At 48.0% G+C, this 22,018-nt stretch overlaps 1 protein-coding gene across 1 annotated transcript; it reads right to left on the reverse strand.

The window, feature by feature from the left end:
• Positions 1 to 15,080: 15,080 nt before the first annotated feature.
• On the reverse strand, positions 15,081 to 21,772 carry LOC136009208 (zinc finger protein 260-like). Its single transcript, XM_065669264.1, has 2 exons — positions 21,498 to 21,772; positions 15,081 to 19,644 (listed from the first exon to the last, which is right to left on the reverse strand). Exon 2 carries the CDS (start codon positions 19,418 to 19,420, stop codon positions 17,438 to 17,440), a length of 1,983 nt encoding a protein of 660 aa, XP_065525336.1. The 5' UTR covers positions 19,421 to 19,644; positions 21,498 to 21,772; the 3' UTR covers positions 15,081 to 17,437.
• Positions 21,773 to 22,018: the final 246 nt, after the last annotated feature.

Raw genomic sequence — 22,018 nt, forward strand, 5'->3', positions numbered from 1 at the left:
CAGGCAGGAAATAGCAGGCGTAAGGAAGCTATTCACTGAAACTGTATTATTTTTAAGCGTTGCTGCTATTTCAGTTGTGCTGCAGCCTTGGACCTCTAGCACTGCACTGCTCTAATGCTCTTTGTTAATTCAATGGCTGAAAGATGCTGTTGCAGCCTAGATTTTAATGCAAGTGAGGCAACAATACTAAGAAAGTCTTAAAAATGTAGTTCACAGTAATTCATCTATAGGGAACTGCACAGCTGGCATGTAAGAGTGGAGTTTGGATTCCCCTGACAAGAGCTTATGGAGTTGTGGGGACCCACCTATTAAATGCAATTATATACAGCATGGATGATTGCACCATCTGGGTAGCCTCTGTGACTGGTGGAGTCTGGGGCATGATTCGTCTCAGTCATAAATGGGCATTCCAAACAGGCATCAGGAGAACACTGGGTTTTGCTCTGCTGATGGAGGGGATGTTGGGAAAGGTAGGACAGCCAAACACCTGAAGGTAGTGGCATGAACCTCACCTGGTCTGTCCATTGCAAAAATCCCCCAGTAACAAAAACCCTGAAGGTGACAGGCTTGGCCTATTAAAGACAGCTCCAACAGATGTACTTTGGAAATTCAAGTTAAAGCTTTTTGATTCCTATCTTTGCTGTGACCTGCAATTCACCTTCTGAGCCAGATAGGCAGAGTTTAGTATTTATAAGCGAGGGCTGCTGAACCTCCATCTAACTCCACATCCCTCTGCCACACTCATTTCCATGTTCCTATCCGAGCTGATCATGTAACGCTCTGCTTTGTGCTGTAATCTGCATCTATCTCCCCTGCAAGGGGATGGGAAAACATTGCTTTTTCATTTCATAAAGCTACAAAAAATGAAAAGCACTGGCAAAGCCCATGGGTCTTTTTAAAGTAATATCTCAGCTTGCATCGCTGGGGCTCTAGCTGTGGGTTCAGGCACTATTTAGGATCACCCCCACTTCAAGGAAGTGTGTGAAGATTTTCTTTTCTAGTACGAGAACTGGTGAATAGTCAATAAAATTAGCATGTGACGGCTTTGAAATAGGTCCTCAGAGGAAAGATCACTGTGTATTTGTGCTGTTCTTCCTCTCTTTGCTTTGCATCTCCTGGTTGCTGTTGGCTGGTCTGTGAAGACTTGGAGGTATGGGAAGAACCAGAGTCAGAATCAGTTGTGTTCCCAACTGTCAGCACACAAATCAACCCACACAAGCTAAATCCATCTATGCCAGCCTTTAACAGGGGGAGTGCTAAGGGCAGCATTTAAACCAATTGATCTGTAACAGTGTTAAACAGTTGCTGCTTCAGACCAGGCCTCTACATCTTCATGTATAAATTGATGAGAAATGCAGCAGCTTTGCAGCAAGAAAAGTGAGAAACCCTCAGCACCTATCCCCAAAAGCCAAAGCAAAGAAAGCTTGTCAGGACTTTCCTCTGGGAACAAAGCAAAGCTCTTCTCTTTCTTCAAAGGGCTTGTAGTAGTGAAAGGGGTATTTCTATGAGACGCACTGTTACAGTAACTGGACAAGAGTATAACAATAAGGATTCCTGGTCTCCCAGGTAAATAATTCCGTATTTTTGAGCTGTGGTTTCCTCCAGTGTTAGGCAGCAATAGCAGTATTGAAAGTGCCTTTAGGGCTGGTTATACTGACAGATATTTGCTGCCCTCCCACCAACCACAGCAGGTCCTGGCTGAGGTCCCACACCAGTTTGCACTCATCCATTGGGCAATTTCCAATTGCCTCATTCTCCAAAGGCATAAGAAATGGGCAGAGGTCTCATTGCTCCCATTGCTAACTGTCCTCCCTCTCATCAGGAGCCCCTCAGTAATTTTCCAAATCCCACAACCCTCTTTACAAAAATGTAATGATGAAAAGGCCAGGATTGAATTTTCTGCCTCTTGGGGGAAACCAGATATGAAATAATAAATATATATTATATTTTTCCAGTCAAAACCCTGCTGGTCACTAATACCTGCAGATTAATTGTACTAATCCAGTGTGATCAAAGGGAGATGGTTGGCTACTTGGCACTATTTTGGTCCCTTGCTTATGAAACTCCATCTCCGTGTTTGAAAGAGAAGTCTTTACATAACCGTAATCACTCAGACACTCAGATAAGAAAAGGACTAAACTGTCCCGAAACATTTATCTTCTGCACAGATGCTGCCTATGAATTTTGTCTTGATTAAATAACACGACAGCATCATATTTTGTTCTGCATAACAGATGTCCCTCTGTAGGAGGGAAGGAGCAAGTCTGCTCTCTCGACTGGTTGTTTGGTGCAAACAGAAACGGGGATTGTTGGAGGTTGGAGGATATGGAAACACACCTGGTCAGTGAGAGCTGCTCGGAAAATAGCTAAGGTACACTGGGAAGGAACATCCCGTTATGTCAGCGAATGGCCTGTGACACACACTGGCTCAGAGAGGTCTCCAAACATGTAGCATAGGTGCCATCACAAACCACAGAGCAAGATTAAGTCTGGGGCAGATGGTGGGAAGGGAGCAGGAGCACAGAGGGAGCAGCGTCTTAGCTGAGCACACCAGGGGATCTGTTAAATGAAAGTGGTTTGTATCTTTTGCACCATGTCTGCTTCCTGCATCTTGAAAAAGGGTGTTCTCCTGCCCCAGGACGCACGGCAGGGCTGGCATGAAGAGTGGTTTTGGGATGCTCATGATGCAAGGTGTGAATAGAAATGAAAGAAGTCTCATTCTCACTTCCCGCCCTGCTGCTCTTTCCCCATTGATGAGCTCCTCTCTGCAAAACTACGATCACCAGCAAACAGCAATGATCTGAGCAGAAAACCAGGATGCACTGAATGCTTGGAGACAAGTTTTCCCACCAGTCACCAGTGTTTTGCTTCTGTTTATGACTGATTTTTGCAGACTGATTTACACCAAGATGAGTGAGGAGCTTGCACATACTTTTCCAAATATTGATAGAGAGACATGGAAAGTTAAGTTCCTTCTCAGGTATTCCTACAGCAAAATCTGGGTCTCACGCAACCCCCCTTCAGACCTGCCATGGGATGAAGGGTTGAACTGAGATGAGGATGTTAGTGTCCTGGAGCAAAGCGGATGTTTCCATCCCAAGTTCTCACCTCCCCCACCGCCATCTCTTTTGGGGTGATTTGAATACAACAGCAATAAAAAGCAGCTTTTTTTAGTACAGCTTTTTATTAGAAAATAGAGGCAAACTATTAGAGGAAATACAGAAAAAATCCAGGGGAAGAGATGAACCTCATAGCTGAAGGATCCTATATGACAGAAGTATGTTGGGACATGGTATTAAGAAAAAGGACAATTGCAAAACGTAATTTATTTTGCTTTCTAAAAAGAAATGTAGGGAAGAGCAGCAGATAACATTGGATTATATGTTTGTATTTCACTGGGTGTTTATGACTCCTGCTAGCTCTCCTGTCTCTTGCATGACTAGCTTCTGCCTACCAATAAATAAAAACAAAGTCATGAAAAATAGCTGGAAAATAACCATCTCCTTCTGTGTGGATTATGGCAGCCTTTCCACATCCCTGTCTGCACCAGCTCACTCCCTTGGGTGTCTGCACGCAGCCAGGACTGTTTGAAGGGAGAGCTTCATCAGTGCAGCACAGCGGGCAAATTGTTAAGGGCTGGGATGTTTCTGCATCAGAAGCATCTGCAGTGCTGACTCTCTATGCCAGTGATGTCTAGTAGCTGCTGGCCATTGCAGCCTGTGTTCCTACAGCTTCTGCTCTTTGCCTGAAGAGATTGGCTGCTGTGGGGTAAAACCACCATGAACTAATAGGGATGTCTCACTCGGAGCCCAGCTCCCCCTTGCAGCCGAAAAGATGAAGCCAGTAGGAGTCCTGGAGTCTCACCCTAGAGTGAACATCTAAATAGGGCAGAGAAATCACTTTCTCCATCTCCCTCTTTCTCTCTTTTGATTTTAAATAGTGGATGACCAGGTCAGATGTTTATATCTGTGCTGTGGAGACATGGATTCAGGTGAGATAAAGCCAGCCCCATAGCATGGTGGACCTGCAGCCACTGAGAGACAAATAGATACATTCCTGTTATTATTACTATTATTATTATTATTGTTGTTGTTATTGTTTATTATTATTATTTGACTTTGGGAAGATTTGCAGGTGAAAAACTCTGTTAGACAAAGAATTCACCTTCCTTTACCCCACAGCAGCCAAACTTTTCTAGACAGCCAATGGAAAACTGCTCAACCCTAGCTTGCAAGCACAAAGCTTTTCCTGTTCACCAAAGGAGGGTCCAACTGGGCCACACTCATGCTCTACTGTTTGTCTTGGGTCTTACTAGAAAGACGCTTAGGCAAAGCCTTTTCTCCTTGTATCCATGTTCCAGTAACACAGTCTGCGACTCATCACTCATAATCACCCTGGTTGGAAAAGGAGTCATTTTATGAGTGCAGAAGTCTTGGCATGTCATGTACGTAGCTGCTTTCCGATCATCCCCAGCTCAAGTTTGTTTCTGTGAGTGGGATCATTAGCAAAACACCATGTGAGTTAAAGAAATCATTCCCAGTTAGAAAAGAGGACCTGGATAATTTATCCCTCACTGTCTTTTAATTCCTGAGAGAAAATCCGCAAGCAAGGGACAAGGCTGGGGCAACTGGTGAGGCTGAGCCTGCATGCCAGCTCACTGTCTCTTCGGCTTGCAGAAATAGGGCAGAGCTGAGCAAAGATTACTGGAGCAGTAACATCTTGTACAAAAAAAGCAAGCTTAAAAGGATACAAAGCTTGCAGGAAGCAGCAGTCTTCCACCATGGCCTGTTTTCCAGTGAATGGTTTAATTCCCTGCTTTTCATGTAATCGTTTAGTCTACTATTATCACAGTCTGTTATCAGTCTACATATTTAGGGCTGATGAATTTCATGTCAGAAAAAAAAAAGGCAGGGAAAAAATCCCTATGAAAATAACAGAAATGCTGAAGGAAATCTTGAAAATCAAACAGATCTACTGGGGGAAGAAACAAAAATGGTCCTTAATTTTGTGTAAGTATCCATTCGGCTTGTCTGGTGACAACATGGGGTCACTGAGACAAGCTCTCTCAGTTTTTGCAAGCTAACAGTAGTTTATTGATTCTTCCTTTGGCTCCTGTCATCACTTTGTGGCACTAGATATTGCTCTTTGCCATTGTTACTAGCAGGATAGTAATGTAATGGCTAGGACATAGAGCAGCAGCAGCTGGGGAATGGAGCGCAGGGTGCATGCTGAATCCATCAACGGTGAGGGCTGCTAAAAGCACAGAGGGAGGGGGATCATTTCACAGCGGGTAGTTTTGATGGAGCAGCTGGTTGAGCTGCAAAGGCATGGCCAAGTATTGAAAGTCATCATTGCATGGATGCAGTCTCATGTCTTGCCACATATTGTGCAACCTCAAAGGCAAAACCCGGTGGCTAAGGAAGGAGCAGGAGGATAGAGTGTTGCTCTGGGCAAGGGAGCACCCAGCTCTGGGGAGGAAGTCGTGGACCTCCTTTTTGCTGTCACTGAAGCTCTGGTAGTAATGCCCAGGATGCAAAAGCAACTGAACCCTCTGGGCAAGTCTGAAGTGGCACTTGCAGTCATTGCCCAGCAAAGCCCTTCCTTCTTCTGCCCCAAAATCACTCTAAACAGCAAGTTGGCTTGGCCCAGTAGCTTTGGAGGTGCACCTTGAAGGTAGCCTCCAAGTTACTAAGCTAAGTAATAGGGGACTTATGGGTCAACACAGCTCATAGGCCAGAGCCTCCATGTCAGATGTGGGGAGGCTCAATCCATGCTTGTGGTGGAAACAGCCTCTGCAAGCTCCCAACTCCACCTGAGTTGGTGGAGCACTGGGATCAACCTAATGCCTCCTTTGCTTGGCAGAACAGTTAAACACACCTTTTGCGTCCCCATCCCTTAGTCCTTTGGTCTTGGCATCCATAATGGATGCGAACCTACCTGAGAGTTGATTCCTTCTCAAGACTGAGACATAACAAAGGATGTTTTTTGTCCAAGTGTATTCAGTAGAGTATGTATGTTTTGTTCATTGTGACTGTTGGAAGGAGGAGGAAAACATAGGTGTGCTATGACCTTCATACTTGGCCATGCTAGGGCACCTGGCCAATGCTCTCAGCATGGACAACAGTGAGATCATGAGAAACAGCCCCAGGAGTAAACAATTACAGATCTGGCATACACCCAGTTGTTTTTCTAAGGGTATAAAAGCAGGACCCTCTTGCAGCCGAATCTGAAGCCTCACCTATGGGTGGATGCACCATGCAGGAATTTTCCCAATTACCTGAGACTCCTGGCATCGGCTTCCGAGCTGGAAATGTGGGCCTGGATGGTGATTCAATGGTAATTGGAGATGTATTTCTTCTTAATATCTGTTCTCTCTATGCAGTAACGATTTGATGCATTGCTAATTTTCCTCTGTATATATATAGATCTCTAATTTGCTTCACTGTACTTATTTACTATATATATATAGATAGACACCAGTTTCACTTTAGTGTGCTTGTTTGCTTTCATGTGCTTATTTACTTTAGTGTGGTTGTTTAATAAACTGTGCATATTATACAGCTAGTCTGTGGTCACTTTGTTGTGTACCCTGCCTGTCAGCAGAACAGCATCCTCCTTTACCTCTGGCTACAATTTGTCCATGGTAGCAGACTGCTCACTGCCCCACATGACTGCAGGACAGCCAGTGCTGGCATCAGCTGCTGGAAGGCTAGGGACCAACAATGGCTTGCTCCTACTCCTGCCAGGAAGTTGATGATGGAAAGCCTTACTACGTTTGGTGAGATTTTTGGTACTTTTATTTCTCTTAAAGGTCCACCACTTGGAATCACATGAATGTATCTGAAATCACAGATTTCACTTACTTACCTTGAAAAACATCTCATCCTTCTTGTTAGCAAAAAAAAAACCCAACCCAACCCTCTTGAAATGAGGACTCTTACGTAAGTTACAAAGAAGAAGCCAAAATTAGTATTTATATCCATACCTCATCTCCAAATGTCCCACTGTGTCAGCCAGTTTTGACTGAGGTTTAAGATTGCTCTGTGCCAAAGTCCAGATCCTCCCAGGTTTTCCACTCCAGGCTCCTACCAGATACTGTGAGATGTTCCCACGAGAGCAGCTACATCAGGACCGTGGACTCTGGGGGTAGATGCAGCATTCCCAAGTAAGCAGGCATCAGTCCTTCTCTTGCTGAGTGCTTAATCCTTTCTATCATGGGACCTGCAGGAGCTCATGGTCATCTCACCTGTGTGCGTCTCGCGGTGCACAATGAGCTGCAACTTCTGGGTGATGTTCTTCCCATAGTCCAGGCACTTCTACTTCTGCTGTCCCATGTGGATCCTCTGGTGCTCCTTGATTTGGTGATGAACCTTTTGCAGTCAGTGCAGGAGAACAAACATGTGATTCTGGAGGTGCTTGGTGAGGTCCACCTTCACCTTGAAGCTCTTCCTGCACTCAGAGCAGGCATGGGGCTTCTTCCTTCTCTCAGGATACCTCTGTGTGCTGTGCTAGGTATGGTCTTCCCAACTGGCCTCCCCTCCAGCTTTGATGCCTTCTCAGTCATGCATCGCCCTCATTCTCATAGCCTTCAGCCTCTACCTCCTTCTTATGGTATCTCTGGCAGGTCGCCAGGGTGCCCTTGTGGTTAAAACTGTCCCCACAACTCATGCAAGTGTACAACTTCTGAGTGTAGCTGAGAAAATCCTGTACCTCCAAGAGCTCAGCATCATCATGTCTGCCTGTTCCACCACCTACTTCTTCAGAGGTGGTGCTCACTAGGACAGGCATTGCTGGGAGTCCTCCTGCCTGTTGCTACCAGCTTTCCCTGCCAGCCAGGGCTGCTGTGAGGTAGCAAACATGGATGGGAAAGCTTCTGTGCTGGTTTGAGTTACTCTTCTTTAGATGAAAGCTTAAGTTTTCCTTCACGGAGGCTGAACCTGAGAAGAAATTGAGGCAGGTGTTATTGTCAGGGCCAAGAGGAAAAAAAAACCCAACAGACCAACTGCTTTTAGTATAGCAAGCAGTCAGGGTGAAAAAGGAAAGTGTAAATAAAATCCCAGCCAAGCTTAGTTAATTCTAGTAAAGCCAAAGGCCAAGTGACTGTAAAATCTAGGAAGGGATTGAAGGTCATTGCTGAAACTGCCTGGCACAGGCTGGAGGTTCTCTGCATCTCCAAGTACTCACAACGGTTCCTTGTGCTGAGCTGATCTCTGAGCAGGAACAAACATCAAACTCTGTTTCCTTCAGAGAGGTGTTAATGGCTGGTGGTCACAACCATCAGGGGCCAACTCACAGTCATCACCACTTCCAGAAGTAAGTCCCCCTTGGTGGCAAGCACACACAGACCTATTTCTGGAGCATTCCTGGGGTTGTGAGTCAGGATGACCAGACCAGGACCAGGGGCCAGGGCCAGAAACCCATGCGAAGAGTAGTCACAGAGATCATCTGCTCCTCTTTCAGTGCACTGGCAGAGAGGGACCTTCTGGGATCACAAGGGTAAGTGTTAAGGATGAGCAAACAGCTGCTTGTCTCTGGGGTGTCCCACATTGCACTCCCAGCACTGAAATATCACATCTGTGGAACAGAACTGCACGATCATTGTCTAAGGCTCATCTGGCTGTGCAAACCCCACGGGGCTCACGTCCTCAGCAGGTGCACATCTATTTCTATAGGGACTTTATGTCAGATCCAACTCCGTGATGGGACAATGATGTCTGGGTCATGGCTGCAGCCAGACACGCTGGAGGCAGAAGTGAATCTCACACCAATGTGCTCATTTCTCTGTGCAGCACCAGGGCAGCCACCAGAGGCTGTGCAAGGCTGCTGGGGCTGCTGGCCAGGAAAACAACTGAATGGACCCGGATGTCATCCTGGTGCCCAGGGCAGCAAAGAATCAACTCCTTCTCCTGTCCCCTTTCCTGCGGTTGAACTGCCAAAGGTCCAGCTTTGCCTTAATGCCAGATTCAATTTGCAGGTTGTCACATGTGACCCATGAAGTGGGCAGCCACAACACCACCACCACCATTATTAACCTAACTATATTAGAAGTCCAGGCTGAAGAAGAACCCATTTGCCATAGACTTTCTTCATGGGAGAAACAATACCAAACTGTCCCAGGAACTTATCTGGGGCAGCTCCTCGGTGGAGCAGCCAACTAGAACTCTCTCCTCCCCTGCTCCTTTTGCCAAGTGCCCCAAGCTGCCCAACTCCTCACCTGGGCAAAGGGAGCCCTGATCCATCAGGCTCAGCAGCCTGATGCATCCCAGCAGGCATCCATCTAGGGGCATTTGCAGCACATCTGCTCCTTTCTCAGCAACAGAAAGGGTAGGGGTTGGGCGAGATGTTCCCTGTGAACCTTTCAGTTAGGCTGAGAAATGGAGGTTGCTTTTATTCTCTGTGGTCACCAACTTCTCAGGGCCCAGAGATGATTCCAGGCAAACTGTTCTCTCTTGCTGTTCCATGTGCGGGGATTTTTTTTCCACTGATGGCTGCGTGTCAGCACAGCTGCCTGAGTTACGCTTGTGAAACACACAAACAGGAGCAGCTCCTCTACTGTTGCTCTGCTCCTGTTACCGGGAATAACACCCCCTCCACCCCCCAGCACACACACACAGGCACAGGCAGGCTGTGTATTAACTCATTCCCACCCGTGCCTCCGTCACTCCTGAAAGCACTTCTTGCACAGATGTCCCAGAAGCATCATTTTAAGGCAGATTTTAAAGGATGGACGCCCCTTCCCGTGTTGTGTTGCTGTTCCTGCTCCCTGCGTTTAGCCAAGCTGCCTGCTCCTGGGCTAACCATACCTCTGACCTCACTGGTCACCTCTATCCAGGGGAACAAGCTAGGTGTCTCAGGCAGGATTCGGGCTGAGAAAGACAAGGGAAGCAATTTATCCCAGCAGGGGCAGTTTACTCCACCACAGACAACCTTGACAAACACTGTGGCTTTGCAGCAGTGACCCCAACTTCCAGAAGTATCCTACTGCTGTCCTGGGATGCTGTGGGACACATGGAGATACCGTGAAGGGGTTCAGCCCTCAGCATCCCATCCTGGCCCAGACATCCCAGCTCAGCTATTTACTGACCTGTCTCCCATCTCCCTCAGCAGTACGTAGGTCTGGAAGTATCCAAATGTCATTGGCCAGATGTTCTTATTTCTACCCACTTTGAGCTCTTCACCTTCAGCTACTTCATTCACATCTGCTGGTGCTGACTCACAGGAAGTCTGTGTCAGTGAGGTGAAAGCTACCGAGGGGGACGAGAGACAGAGGAACTCGGTCAGTGAGAGAAGAGGCTTGGGGGTAGGAAACAGCAGCCCTAAACCACCTCAGGTTATGGATGGGGGGGATCCCCAGCCAATGCTGCCTCCCTGCCGGTACTCCTGCCTGGCTGCCCAGCGCCTGATCCCTCCACAGGCATTGCCTGGGCTGCAGGCTCCTGGGAGCTGTAGTCCTCCGCAGGGATGCTGTGCTTTGGAGGATGCCTACATTTGGTGGCTCTGGGTTGTTATAGGGAAACACAGTGCCCATGCTGCAGCAGGCTGGAAATAGCTTTTGATTTACATTAGTTCTCTTTTTTAATTGCTATTTTTAGGCAGCTGAACTGCTCTGCATTAGAAGTCCCCACATAGTTCCAAGCTGTGTGGATGTTTTCACTCTCTGTGTGGCTGACCCCCTTGGAGTTGTGCAAGCAAGTAAAGACATCCTACTCTCCTCTTTCCTGAACTTTTAGTTTGTGGATCTCAGAACATTTTGCAATGGGAAATGCAGGGTTATGAGAGAGAACCTCTGGTGAGGCAGTGGCAGAGCCCAGGTCTGCATCCTCTACTAGACATGGTGGAGGAGTTTCCAATCAGCGAGACCAAGAAAACGGTTTTGTCTGTGTGGCTGTGAGTCCCCTTTTAAGTCTCCATCTCCCATGGGAGGCTGCACTGCCTGTTCCTGGGTGCTTTGTGGCAGGTAGCAAGCTGGAACTGGTTGCCCAGAGAAGCTGTGGCTGCGCCTTCCCTGGCAGTGTTCCAGGCCAGGCTGGACGGTCTTTGGAGCAACCCGGTCTAGTGGAAGGTGTCCCTGCCTGTGGCAGGGGGTTGGAATTGGATGAGCTTTAAGGTCCCTTCCAACCCAAACCATTCTGTGATTATTCAGCTTTGTTGAGAATCTTTGAGTTTCTTTTGCTGGGGAAGCTCTCACTTCTCCCTCCTTGTTCATACTGGCAAAGCAACACCCTGAAGCATGTGGGTAGGGAGGGCATACTCAGGCTGCACAGATGAATAATGATACAATTACATGCCTGCTTTTCAAAATTCCCCTGCAGACTGGGGCTTAACCCTAGGAACTGTCTTGCTAAGGGCAGCAGGATACCTTCTGTCCTCCAACCCAGCATCTGGCTGACCATGCTGGGATGCAGCATTAGCCACAGACCTTCACAGCCCTGTGCCACTTTCCATGCTGGGTGCTTGGCAATCAGTTGGTGAAAAGCAAGCAGAGTGGAGTTAAGCAATGTTAGGCTGTGCATTAGTGGCTGAGCTGCTCTGAGCTCCTGGCATCAAGCGATTTGGTGAGTAGAAAGAGGCTCCCTTAATGCTGAGCTAAAGATGGATCAGGCTTATTATTTGCATGGAGATGTTAAGATGAAAAGTAGACTTATTTTCTCTGCTACATACTTTGTCCAGTATTTAACAAGAATGTCTTTAGGGGATAAAAGAAGTTCTATCATGACAGACAACTAATCACAGCACATCCTTGTTAATTCAGCCCTGTGAGACACATCTGTGCACAGCATAAAAAGCAAAGTGAGTAGTACAGTCAAGGAGCATTTGATGCAGGCTGGGAAATACCCCATGGAAATTGCTGGGAATATGCTCTCCTATTGATGAGAAATATTTCCAGGCATCAAAGAATCTCTCCCTCCCATTCCTCCTCTGCTGACTCCCAGCATCAGTGTAGCAAAGGACAGCCAGTCAGTGAATGTCCTAGGGGTAGGGACAACTTCCCTCCAGCCCCATTTACCTTACATTCACTAAGGTTTAGCTGTCTGAGAGTTCCTCAGCCAGGCAAGGTCTTGTTAGTGAAGGTAATCCAGGCCCATCTTCCCCAAGAGTGCAGACATCCAGGATTGCCTCTTCCCCAGCTTTATCCTTTCTTCTCCATGGGACTGAAGTGCTGAGACACAGGAAGCCTATGTCCAAGGTATGCAAAAACTACCCAGAAAAATAGGATAGAAAGGGGCGCAAAGGGAGTCATATAGTGCTGCAGGAATTGGGCTCCTAGACCATCTGGGCTAGGTGTGACTGTCACTTCTGAGAGCATTCCTCTTCCCCTGGGCCATAAGATAGAGAAGGGGTTGGGGAAGCAGAGGCTGAACCTCTGCAGGTCCTGCTTGGAACAGGAGCTCCTCATGCTCTATCCCTCTGTAAAAGCAAGCAGGAAGGAACACCTACAGGGTCTGGTGTAATTTCTACCATACACCACCTTATGGAGATAAGTCTCAGAGAGACCACATGCTCAACCTGTGCAGCTAAAATGCTGCTGCCTGCAGAGTGAGCAAAGGGGCCTGGTCTGTGACTTGTTTTCTTACCTTTCCAGTTACATTCATAGGGCTGGGGTTGGCGTGTGTGTTTATGTTTATGTATAAGCTACCCGATTTGGGCTGGTCCATCCCAGGAAATGAATCACAAGCTCCTTAGTTTCTGATCACACCTGACCCCTTAGCTGGGGACAGAGGTAGGCATGCAGGCCTGGTTAGAGGGTTTTGCAATATAAAGATCACCTTGTAGCAATGACTTCATGGGGGCTCATGCTCAGGAAATGAGCTCTTGTGATTTATCTTTCCTTCTTGCACTTCAGCTCTCGTGCACAAGGATATTCAGCCTAGGAAAACAACAGCAGGTGATGCTTTGAAGAGAGGAGCAAGAAGCCAGGAAGGCGCAAGAACATCCATAAGCTCATTTCTCATTCACCCCACCATGAGCAGCAGACGGAGAGTCATCAGTGGCATCAGCTAACATGGGGCTTTAATGTAGCCTGAAGTCACTGGTTGTAAGTCAATACAAACAGGCAAAGCTGTAAGATTTGATCTGGACCTAACACCTTCCCCCAGGGAAGCCCAGATTTTCATGGTGTTTCCCAGGCTCCACAGCATTTCTTCATGTTGTTAGTTCTGATCCATAATTCATTTCTGCCATCTAATCAGAGGCTTTACAGTCCCCTTTTCCATACTTCACATTCCCCCCTCTTCTCTCTGCTCTTCAACCTACTCCAAGCTAGTTAAATCTATAATAAATTAACTTGATCAAAGTAAGTCATTCTTTGTCACAAGAGCTTTTCTGCTTCTTTGCCCGTTCACTCTGATGGGGAAGTTTTGGGCCCTGCAATTCTGGTTAAATAAGCGTGTGCCCTTGACTATGCACAATGGGCTGCAGCTCAGTGGTGCAGCAAAAGGATATTAGCAATCTCTGCTTGCATCCTAAGCTAAGACTCTGAGCTGTGACTAGGAATAACCAGTTTTGAGGGTTGCTTAGCTTGTAGTTCACAAGATTTAGTTTCCTAAGTCCTTTCTCCCCTAAGTGAGCTCACAGCAGTGCTGTTCCAAGCTCTCCTGCAGGGACTGTTTTTCTGCTCTGCAGGCATTTCTAATGGAAAGTGAACTTCAGAACAGTATAATGATGGCTTATTCTTGCATGACTTCAAAACCTTGTTACTCTCCTAGCAGAAGTTGTCTTCTACATTCAGACACTCACTGTTTCGTTTCTGAGGCCAGTGCACATGTAGAAATGAGTACAGTCTTTACTTTATACTATTTGCAAAGCATCTTATCCTATTTTTCAGATGATGAAAAAGGAGAAAATCATGTGACTTGGCAGAGAAGGATTTCCAGATCTCTGCTTTTTACTTCTGCCTTTGGTTTACAGTGATTTGGAGGAGGTTGGTGTCCTTGAAACAGCAGCTCCCCAGGGAAGAGGCCAGACAGAAGCAGAAGAGAGAAGTCAGCTCGGGGTGGGAAAAAGAGTGAGCAGTGGGGCTCTGCAGTGTCCCCCATGGGACAGCAGTCCTTTTACAAAGGATAGCAGTGGGCAGTAATTACCTCCTGCAAGTAACAAGAGAGCCACTGGCCAGCACTGCCCAACTCACCTACCCCACTGCAGGGGCTGCTCCTGCTCCCAGGCTAACCCTGATCCTAGAAAAGATCACAGATTTTATTGACCTGGTTCAGAATATCTGCAGCTGGGGACTAGTCAAGAAGCTTTGGTCCTTTGATGGAGATCTCTCACCTTTACTTTGTTCCAGCATAAGAAATCACTTTCAAGGGAGAAACTGTGCTTTGGGTCAGGAGATGGAGGCAGTGGCTACAGGAGGTTCAGCTTGATTACCTGGTCCCATGTGGTGCTACCTTGTTGCATCACTTTGGCTCTGGACAGGATGAGGGGTAGGTAATGTGATGGTGGTAAGTAAATACTCATACCCCATGGAGGCTGCCAGTCACAAGTGAACAGATAAAGCCTGTGCAGAAGTATGTGATACTGAGTGTTCTGTTGCTCACCCAGTTTTCATCCTGGTGTTTTTCCTTTTCTCACTCCCCATCAGTAGGGACACTAGGCTCCCTGAAGCCTGGGATTCGTGAAGAAGTTCTCATGGGAACTATCATATTCTCAAAAGGCAAGTAAACATCCCAGGGTACTTATGTTGGAGCAGATGTGAGTCTGGCCCCAAAGACCCTCTCGTTCCCACCATACCAGAACATGCTGAGCACCAATCAGCTCCATGCATCCAATCGAAGCATAAAATAAGCACTCTTGCATAAGAGCTCCCATCACAGCCTGTCTCCATCTTTCCTCCAGACAAGCCATGCTGAATATTAGAGACAGAACTGATGCTGAGATTATATTCACACAGATAGTCAATGAGGCAATGAGGTGATCAAAAATAATCCCACAGCCAAATTCCTCCTGAAATCCACAGAAACAATGTGCATGGCTAGAAACAGGACAGCAATTGTCTCAAGACAAGCCTTACCTGACCCACTGTGCAAGACCAGATTTCTTCTTAAAAGTCAAAAACCAGAGAAGAGGCTAATTTTGTTTCCTGTTTTTCTTTAAATGTTTTCTTTATTGAGGAGATATCACAAACTACCAGCCCCAGTTGTCCCCAGAAGCTAGGATGCCCACACTGGCTATGGTCAACAGCGGAAGAGCCAGTGGCATCCAGGAAAGCTATTGACATTGACTCAGTGTCCTGTCTGTGCGCACGGACACAGTAACACAACAGGCAAACCTCTCATTCCAGTTCCTCTTCCTGGTAAAAGCCTCTACACTCCTACACTATGCTAATCGAAATAAATGCCATCCATCTGGTGATTAATTTCTCCCACTGGAGGGCTCTGCTGTACCTCTGCCCCTCAGCAAGCCTAAGAGAGGCTGTTTTGCTTCGCTAGTTTGGCTCAGCCATATTCTTCCCAAGGAACATAGTTTCCCAGCCCTGCTATGAAGTATGTACCCGCCATATGGCCCAGACCCATTTTTTTAACAAGGATGCTCCTTATTCTCCTCTAGAACATCCTAAACTTGTTTTTTTCCCCTATGCATCTGCCTTTCTGTCCCAGAAATGAATCTCCACTAGGTCACAGGGATTTGAGGGGCAGCTTCATATCAATCAGTTTGGCTACACTTTGCAGGTGAGGGGACTGAGGTTGTCTCCATCAGAGGCTGTCAGAGCTTGCTTTGCTGTTCAAAATCATGTTCTAGGCCTGACTATATCAAAGGATGAGAGAATCTAAACAAAAAATTACTCTGTGCTTTTGGGGTTTGGCAGCTGTTCTCAGTGTTGTGCTTGAGTCACCACAATAAAGTGCCTCAATGCAACATACCAGTGTCCAAGTAGCTGGTAAAGGCAAAGCTCAAGAACAGTTTGTCCTGTTCTTTTCCTTCTCTTCATGCCTCAGTTTCCCTGACTAGAGAGACAAGCTGCTCCAGAGCAGGCAGTACAGATAATAAGCAGCTTGGGTCTGAACCATCACAGCAGGTAGTTGCCCAAAGTCATGATGCATGACTTTCAAGGGCCTCTAAGAGGATGCTATCTGCAGCATGGCCCATGAGAAGGAAGTGGTGTGTGCCTTGGGGGTAGGAAGGGGGCTTCTTTTCTTGCACAAAATCAGAGAAGCAGAGCTACTATTTCACCATGGAACACTCTTCCACTTACCTCTTGGACTGTACGTATTACAGCAACACAATGAACCCCAATACGTGTCTTTGCTTGGCAGTGCCCAGCTGGCCATGCAGCAGTGCTGCAGAGAAACATTGGGGAGTTGCTCAGGGGATTGTGGATCCCCTCCACATCTCTGCTCCACCAGGGACTTTCAAGACACAAAGATTCATCTGACTAGGGAACACTTACACGAAATCAGCAGTGAGCAATAAAGACTGCTGAAGTGTAGATGCTTTTAAGTAGCTGCACAGTCCCCTTTACACCAGGGACAGGAAAGGAAAACACCCTGACAGGGAAGAATTTTCTAGCTCTCTAGTTCTTAAAGACTGAAGACACTTGCAGCTATTCCTGCCCAATGAAGTCAACATCCTACCAAGAGCTTCACAGTAACAGGTAGGGAAGCAGGTGGCCGAGAACCAGCCCCAGTGTTGCTCCAGCTGGTGAAGTCACTGATGCCTCTGAGACTTGTGGTGACAAAGCCACCTGCTCATCAGAGATGTAAAACTCAGCGCTAAGAAAAGCCATCCCCATTTACATCCATGTAGTGGGACTGTGGGGGCACAAACCATAATACAATCTGTTGGTCTCTGGGCTAGCTTTGGAAAAACAGTCATTAATTTTGCATTATTTAATTTTATGGACCTGCTTTAAGCCAATCAGGGAGCCTGGTTTGTGGGATTCAGGGCTTAAAACCCCACTGTGGCTGGCAATAGTTTACCCCAGATATGTACACCTGGTTGACTAGGGTCCATCAGCCCAGTAGGATCAAGGGGTGGATCAGAGCTATATGAAAGCTGGCCCTTGCTTTAAATCCTTGCCTAGATGGGAGAGGTTTCCTTCAGCATTCTCAGAAACACAGTATTCTAACAAATGTAAATCCTGCCTGGTCCCCCTGGCCAGACATTGCCCACACAAGACAATTTTGGCATCCACAACTTTGGCACCCTTTAGAAGCACAACCATACCATTACAAAGGATGCCAAACTTTTATCCCTCCATCTCTAAGTGTTCTGAGGAGACCTGGCTCTCCAGCCCCATCCCACCACTGTAAGCAAATGATGCTCTGAGGGTTGTCCTCAGAAAGGCTGCAGAGGACCGGTTTCCGGCAGTGCTCTGCCCCACTGTACCCTCAAGCTGACCTCCCAGTCCCCAGATACTGCACACATAAGGCGAGCAGAGTTTGTCTCCATCCCTCCCCTTTCCCAAAGGCCTTTCCCACAGGCCAAGCACCACATCCTCTCAGCTCTCCTCTTTGCTATTCGTGGGGTACAACGCTCTCTGTTTGTTGTGGTGGGGTCCACTGCCGGTCCTTGTGGCCTCCCCCTGTTTTAAGCAGGGAGCAGCTCCTTCCCGTTCATGGATCTTCTGGTGCCTGCTCAGGTACTTCTTCAGCCGGTAACGCTTCGCACACACCCCACACTTGTAGGCCCCACCTCGGGAGTGGAGCAGCTGGTGTCTGATCAGGTGGCGCTTATGGGGGAAGCATTTCCCACACTTGGTGCACTTGCACGGCCCCATGCGGACATGGATGGTTTGGTGACGGAAGAGGTTGGCCTTCTGGTTGAAGGTCTTCTCGCACTCGGGGCACTGGTAGGGCTCCTCCTGGGTGTGAATCCTCTGGTGCCGGACCAGATTTGACCGCTGGGTGAAGCTCTTGCCGCACTCGCTGCATTTGAAGGGCTCGCTCATGTGGACTCGCTGGTGGCGGATCAGCTTGCGGTTCATGCGGAAGCTCTCCCCACACTCACTGCACTTGTATGGCCCCTCACTCGTGTGGATCTTCCTGTGCCTGGTCAGGTTTGACTTCTGGTTGAAACTCTTCCCACACTCAGGACAGGGGAAAACCCGTTCACCCCTGGGAGCTCCTTTCACTGAGGTATCTTTGGACATGGATTTCTCCCTGTTCGGCAGCATCCTTTCTTTGGTGGACAAATAGCTTTTCTTCTGCTTCCTCTTTGGGCTCTGGCTCTCCTGGTGATAGACCTCCACACAAGGCTCCTCTTTAATGTGGATCCTCTGCGTAGCACTGAGGTTTGGATTCTGCCCATAATGCACCCCAAACTCAATGCTTTCCTGTGGCTCTTCCTTCACATGGAGCACCAGGTTACTGGCTGTGGGGACTTCCTGCTCATGCTGGCCGTCAACACCTTCTTCCTTTTTCAGCAGTCTCCCCTGTAAAGCCATCAGCGGGATCTTTCCATAGTCCAGATTTTCTGGTGGCTCTTCCCTGATGTAAAGTTTCTGGCAGGCTACTGCAGAAACGTTTGCTGTGTCATCAGTGGGTGGTTCTGGATCCTCCTTCACCTGGATTTTCCAAGGAGGACTTTTTGGATTAAATGGGATTCTACGTATGCTACATCCCTGGGCATCTCCTTCATGGGACATATTTCCCGACACAGTCTCCTCTGACCTGAAGGCAAGATCAGGCTCCTCTTTAACCTGCATGACCTGGAGAGACACACCATTAATATGTCCCTCCAGCGGCTTTTGCTTTTGCTTAGCATGGTTCCTCTGGTGGACACTGAAATACCTCTTGGTGCTCAAGCTCTTCCCACACTCAGTACAAATGAAAGGCCCCCCGCGGAGGTGTATCTTCTGGTGGGCCACCAGTGTGGCACTTTGCCCAAAGCACCTACTGCAGTCGGGGCATTTGAAGGGCTTCTCCCTCTCGTGGATCTCTCTGTGGGTGGTGAGGGTTCCCTTCTTCACAAAGCTCTTCCCACACTCGGTGCAGGCGAACGGCCTCTTCTCCGTGTGGGTCCGCATGTGGATACTGAAGTAGCTCTTTGTGCTCAGGCTCTTGCCGCAATGGGTGCAGAGGTAGGGACCACCTTTGGTGTGTGTCTTCTGGTGGGCAGCCAGGCATATCTCCAGACGGAAGCATCGCCCGCACTCTCCACAGCAGAAAGGTCTCTCTCCTGTGTGGATGCTCTGGTGGGTCATGAGGTGCCCTTGGGTGGTGAAGCGCCTCCCACACTCCCCACAAGTGAAGAGCTCCTCTGCTGTGTGGATCCGCTGGTGCCTCTTCAGGTTCCCCTTCTTGCTGAAGGATTTGCCACACTCCTGACACACGTGGGTCTTTGGCGCCACACACTTAACCAAGTCCTTCATGGCAGCAGTGCCATGCACCCAGTGGTGCGTGGGGGAGCTGCCAAGCAGATGTCGGGTACAAAAAGCCACAGCTTTATGGGGATGGACTGTCTGGGAGGATACAAAAACCATCAGGACACACACATCAAAGCGTACTTTAATGGAGGCACTTTATTCCCTGTAGGGGAACTGTAGCTGAACGCCAGCTCTGGGGCAACAAGGAGCATGTGGTCTTCTTCATTTCTCAGCCTCCTTCCACCCCAGCTTGCAGAAGCAATGTTTGTAACTCCATCTCCTGGCTACTCTGATCTCCTGGAGAGGCTTCCCTGTCATTTCTGAAGACTTGGATTACTGGACTGAAAAAATAAAGTGAAAATAGTTAGGTCGTTATTTCTTCTCCACCTCCTGTGTTCCCTATGTAAACACCACAGGTGGCACCTTGATGGGTCCACGGGAGGCCGAACCTGAGACCTTTGAAGCCATGGGCTTGGCTGGACTAGGAACGAGCTCATTTTTCCCTGGCACTGGGGGGGATCTGTGATGTACTTGCTGCAGCAGTGAGGTTTTGACTCTCCTATTGCTGCACTGGTGATTTACTCTCAGAATAGTCCTCTGTCCCTTGTCCAAGAAGATTTATAAGTAAATATTTAATTAATGCACATTTCTGATGAGTGACTGTTCACCAAACAAAACCCCCCAAACCTAAAAGAAAACCAAACTTGGCACCACTTGCAAACCTGAAGTGTTCTGCTTTTTCCTGGCAAACCTCCATGTAACAGTGGAAGACAGGTCAGTGGTGTCCACAGGGGACAGCTGGAGAAGTGAAATATGGAAAGGTAAAGTGACTTTGTCCTCCTCAATAAGGTTCAGTTGACAGCAAGGTCTGGGTTCTATGTATTTACATTTACACTGCAGAATAAATCAGTGCCAACAGAGATGTGAGCAATAGCTTTTATCAAGACTGTGAATGGCAGTAGGGAAAGAGCCAGAAAGACTGAGGGAAGACAGTGGTGCTGAAAATGACTGTCAGCAAACGAAGGCTATTACTGATGGTACTGATAGGTGAAGGTGAGGCTGCCAAAATCACCAGTTCTGGGGCTGGCTGCCAGCAAGGACACAAGCTGTCAATGAAACTTGTCCCTGGAGGTCTGGGTGGCTGAGAAGGCTGTGGCTGTGGCTGAGTCCCTGGGGAGCCTGCCACTAATGTGTAAGGGAAGTGGGGGAAGGAGGATGCCATGGGTCAGGGGACAAGCAATGGGAGATGTGGAGTATAAACATCCAAGCGCAGCTTGCAGAGTGTGTTACATGCTCCTCAGAGGAGAGAGGTCACAGTGGTAAATGAAGTGGGCAGCTAATTCAGAAGACAGTTATAATGGGGAAATTTACTTCAGATTTAGTCACGATGCCTGTGTTTCCCCTTCAGGTAAGCCATCTGTATCCCCACTGATGTGGGTAAGAGCTACCACTGAAGCACAAGAGTGCTAAATTGTCTGTGCTAGTACAGAGGTACCACAGGAAAACAAAACAACTATTAAAAAGCACCCCAAAACAAGTACCTGCAAAGTTATACTGAGCCAGGAAGGACAAAACACACCCACTTGGAGCAGCAACAGGGTTTAATGTTTGCTAGTGCAAGGAGGGACTCTGAGCAGGGGGCAGGACTTCTCCCTAGGTGGGAGAGCAGCTATGTGACATCTAGAGCTGGTTTTAATTCAGGAGGCAAAGCCTCAGCCAGGCTGGAAAAAGGACTCACTAAAGTTCAACAGTGTATTTTTAATTGACAGAGGTCATAACTCCCTTACTGGGGAGTGTATTCAGGTGCAGCTGCAAGTGGAGGGCTAGTGGGCTTGCTGCCCTGTCCACGGCCTCTCTCCTCACCATGGATGCTCACACCAGTCCCTTAGAGAAAACATCTCACCAGCAGCAGCAATTCAATTGCCTCTGGATTTTGGCAATAAGCAAGAAATCTCTGAATTCAGGTCAGAGTAAAAGGAGACATTCCTGCTTACCTTATTCCTTTTATTTCATTTTATTTTATTTTTAAAAGTATCCAGATTCTGCCGATCCAAATCCTGCCTTTACTTCCAGCTCCACAATCCCCTTGGGCTCAGCGATTGAATCAAGGGCAGAACCAGATCCCAGGGGGTTGCTTCGTCTTTTCTTTGGGCTACACAGACAAATGAAGGGCATTTGGCCGAAAGCATCTTACCTGAGCAGGCCATCAACCTCTGTCTGGCATTGCTCTCCTCCGGGGCTGTCTCAGTGGCACAACAGTGTTTGCAACCCGGCTGCAAGCTGAGTTACAGCCGCAGCCGGTCTGACCTAAAGGAAGTCTGTGGCCAGTGCAGTGAGAGCTACCGGAGGAAGGGTGAAGCGAAACAAAGAGCAAAGGTTGAAGGAGCAGGGGAGATGCTCCCAGCTTCTCACGCCAGCAGGAAGGATTTTCACGCCACTGGCAGGGTGTTAGCGTGAGCGCAGGGAAGAAGGGAATTTCTCCCTGATATGCCTTTCTTCTGCACCGCTATATTGGTGGGAAGCTGGAAGGGTCCCCGACTCGCACTGTCTGCTGGGAATTGTAGTTCTCCCCAGCAGCTCTGGTCCCCCACCCTGCCCTCTCTGCCGTGGCAGACGGTAGGTCAGGATCAGGACATTTCTGTCTGTGCCAGCTGAGATCGCTTTCTTTTTATTGTCGTGGGCAGGAAAACATCCCACAGTGCTGCAAGCATCCTT

Source organism: Lathamus discolor, chromosome 2 (assembly GCF_037157495.1).
Source record: "Lathamus discolor isolate bLatDis1 chromosome 2, bLatDis1.hap1, whole genome shotgun sequence".
NCBI classification, from domain to species: Eukaryota; Metazoa; Chordata; class Aves; order Psittaciformes; family Psittacidae; genus Lathamus; species Lathamus discolor.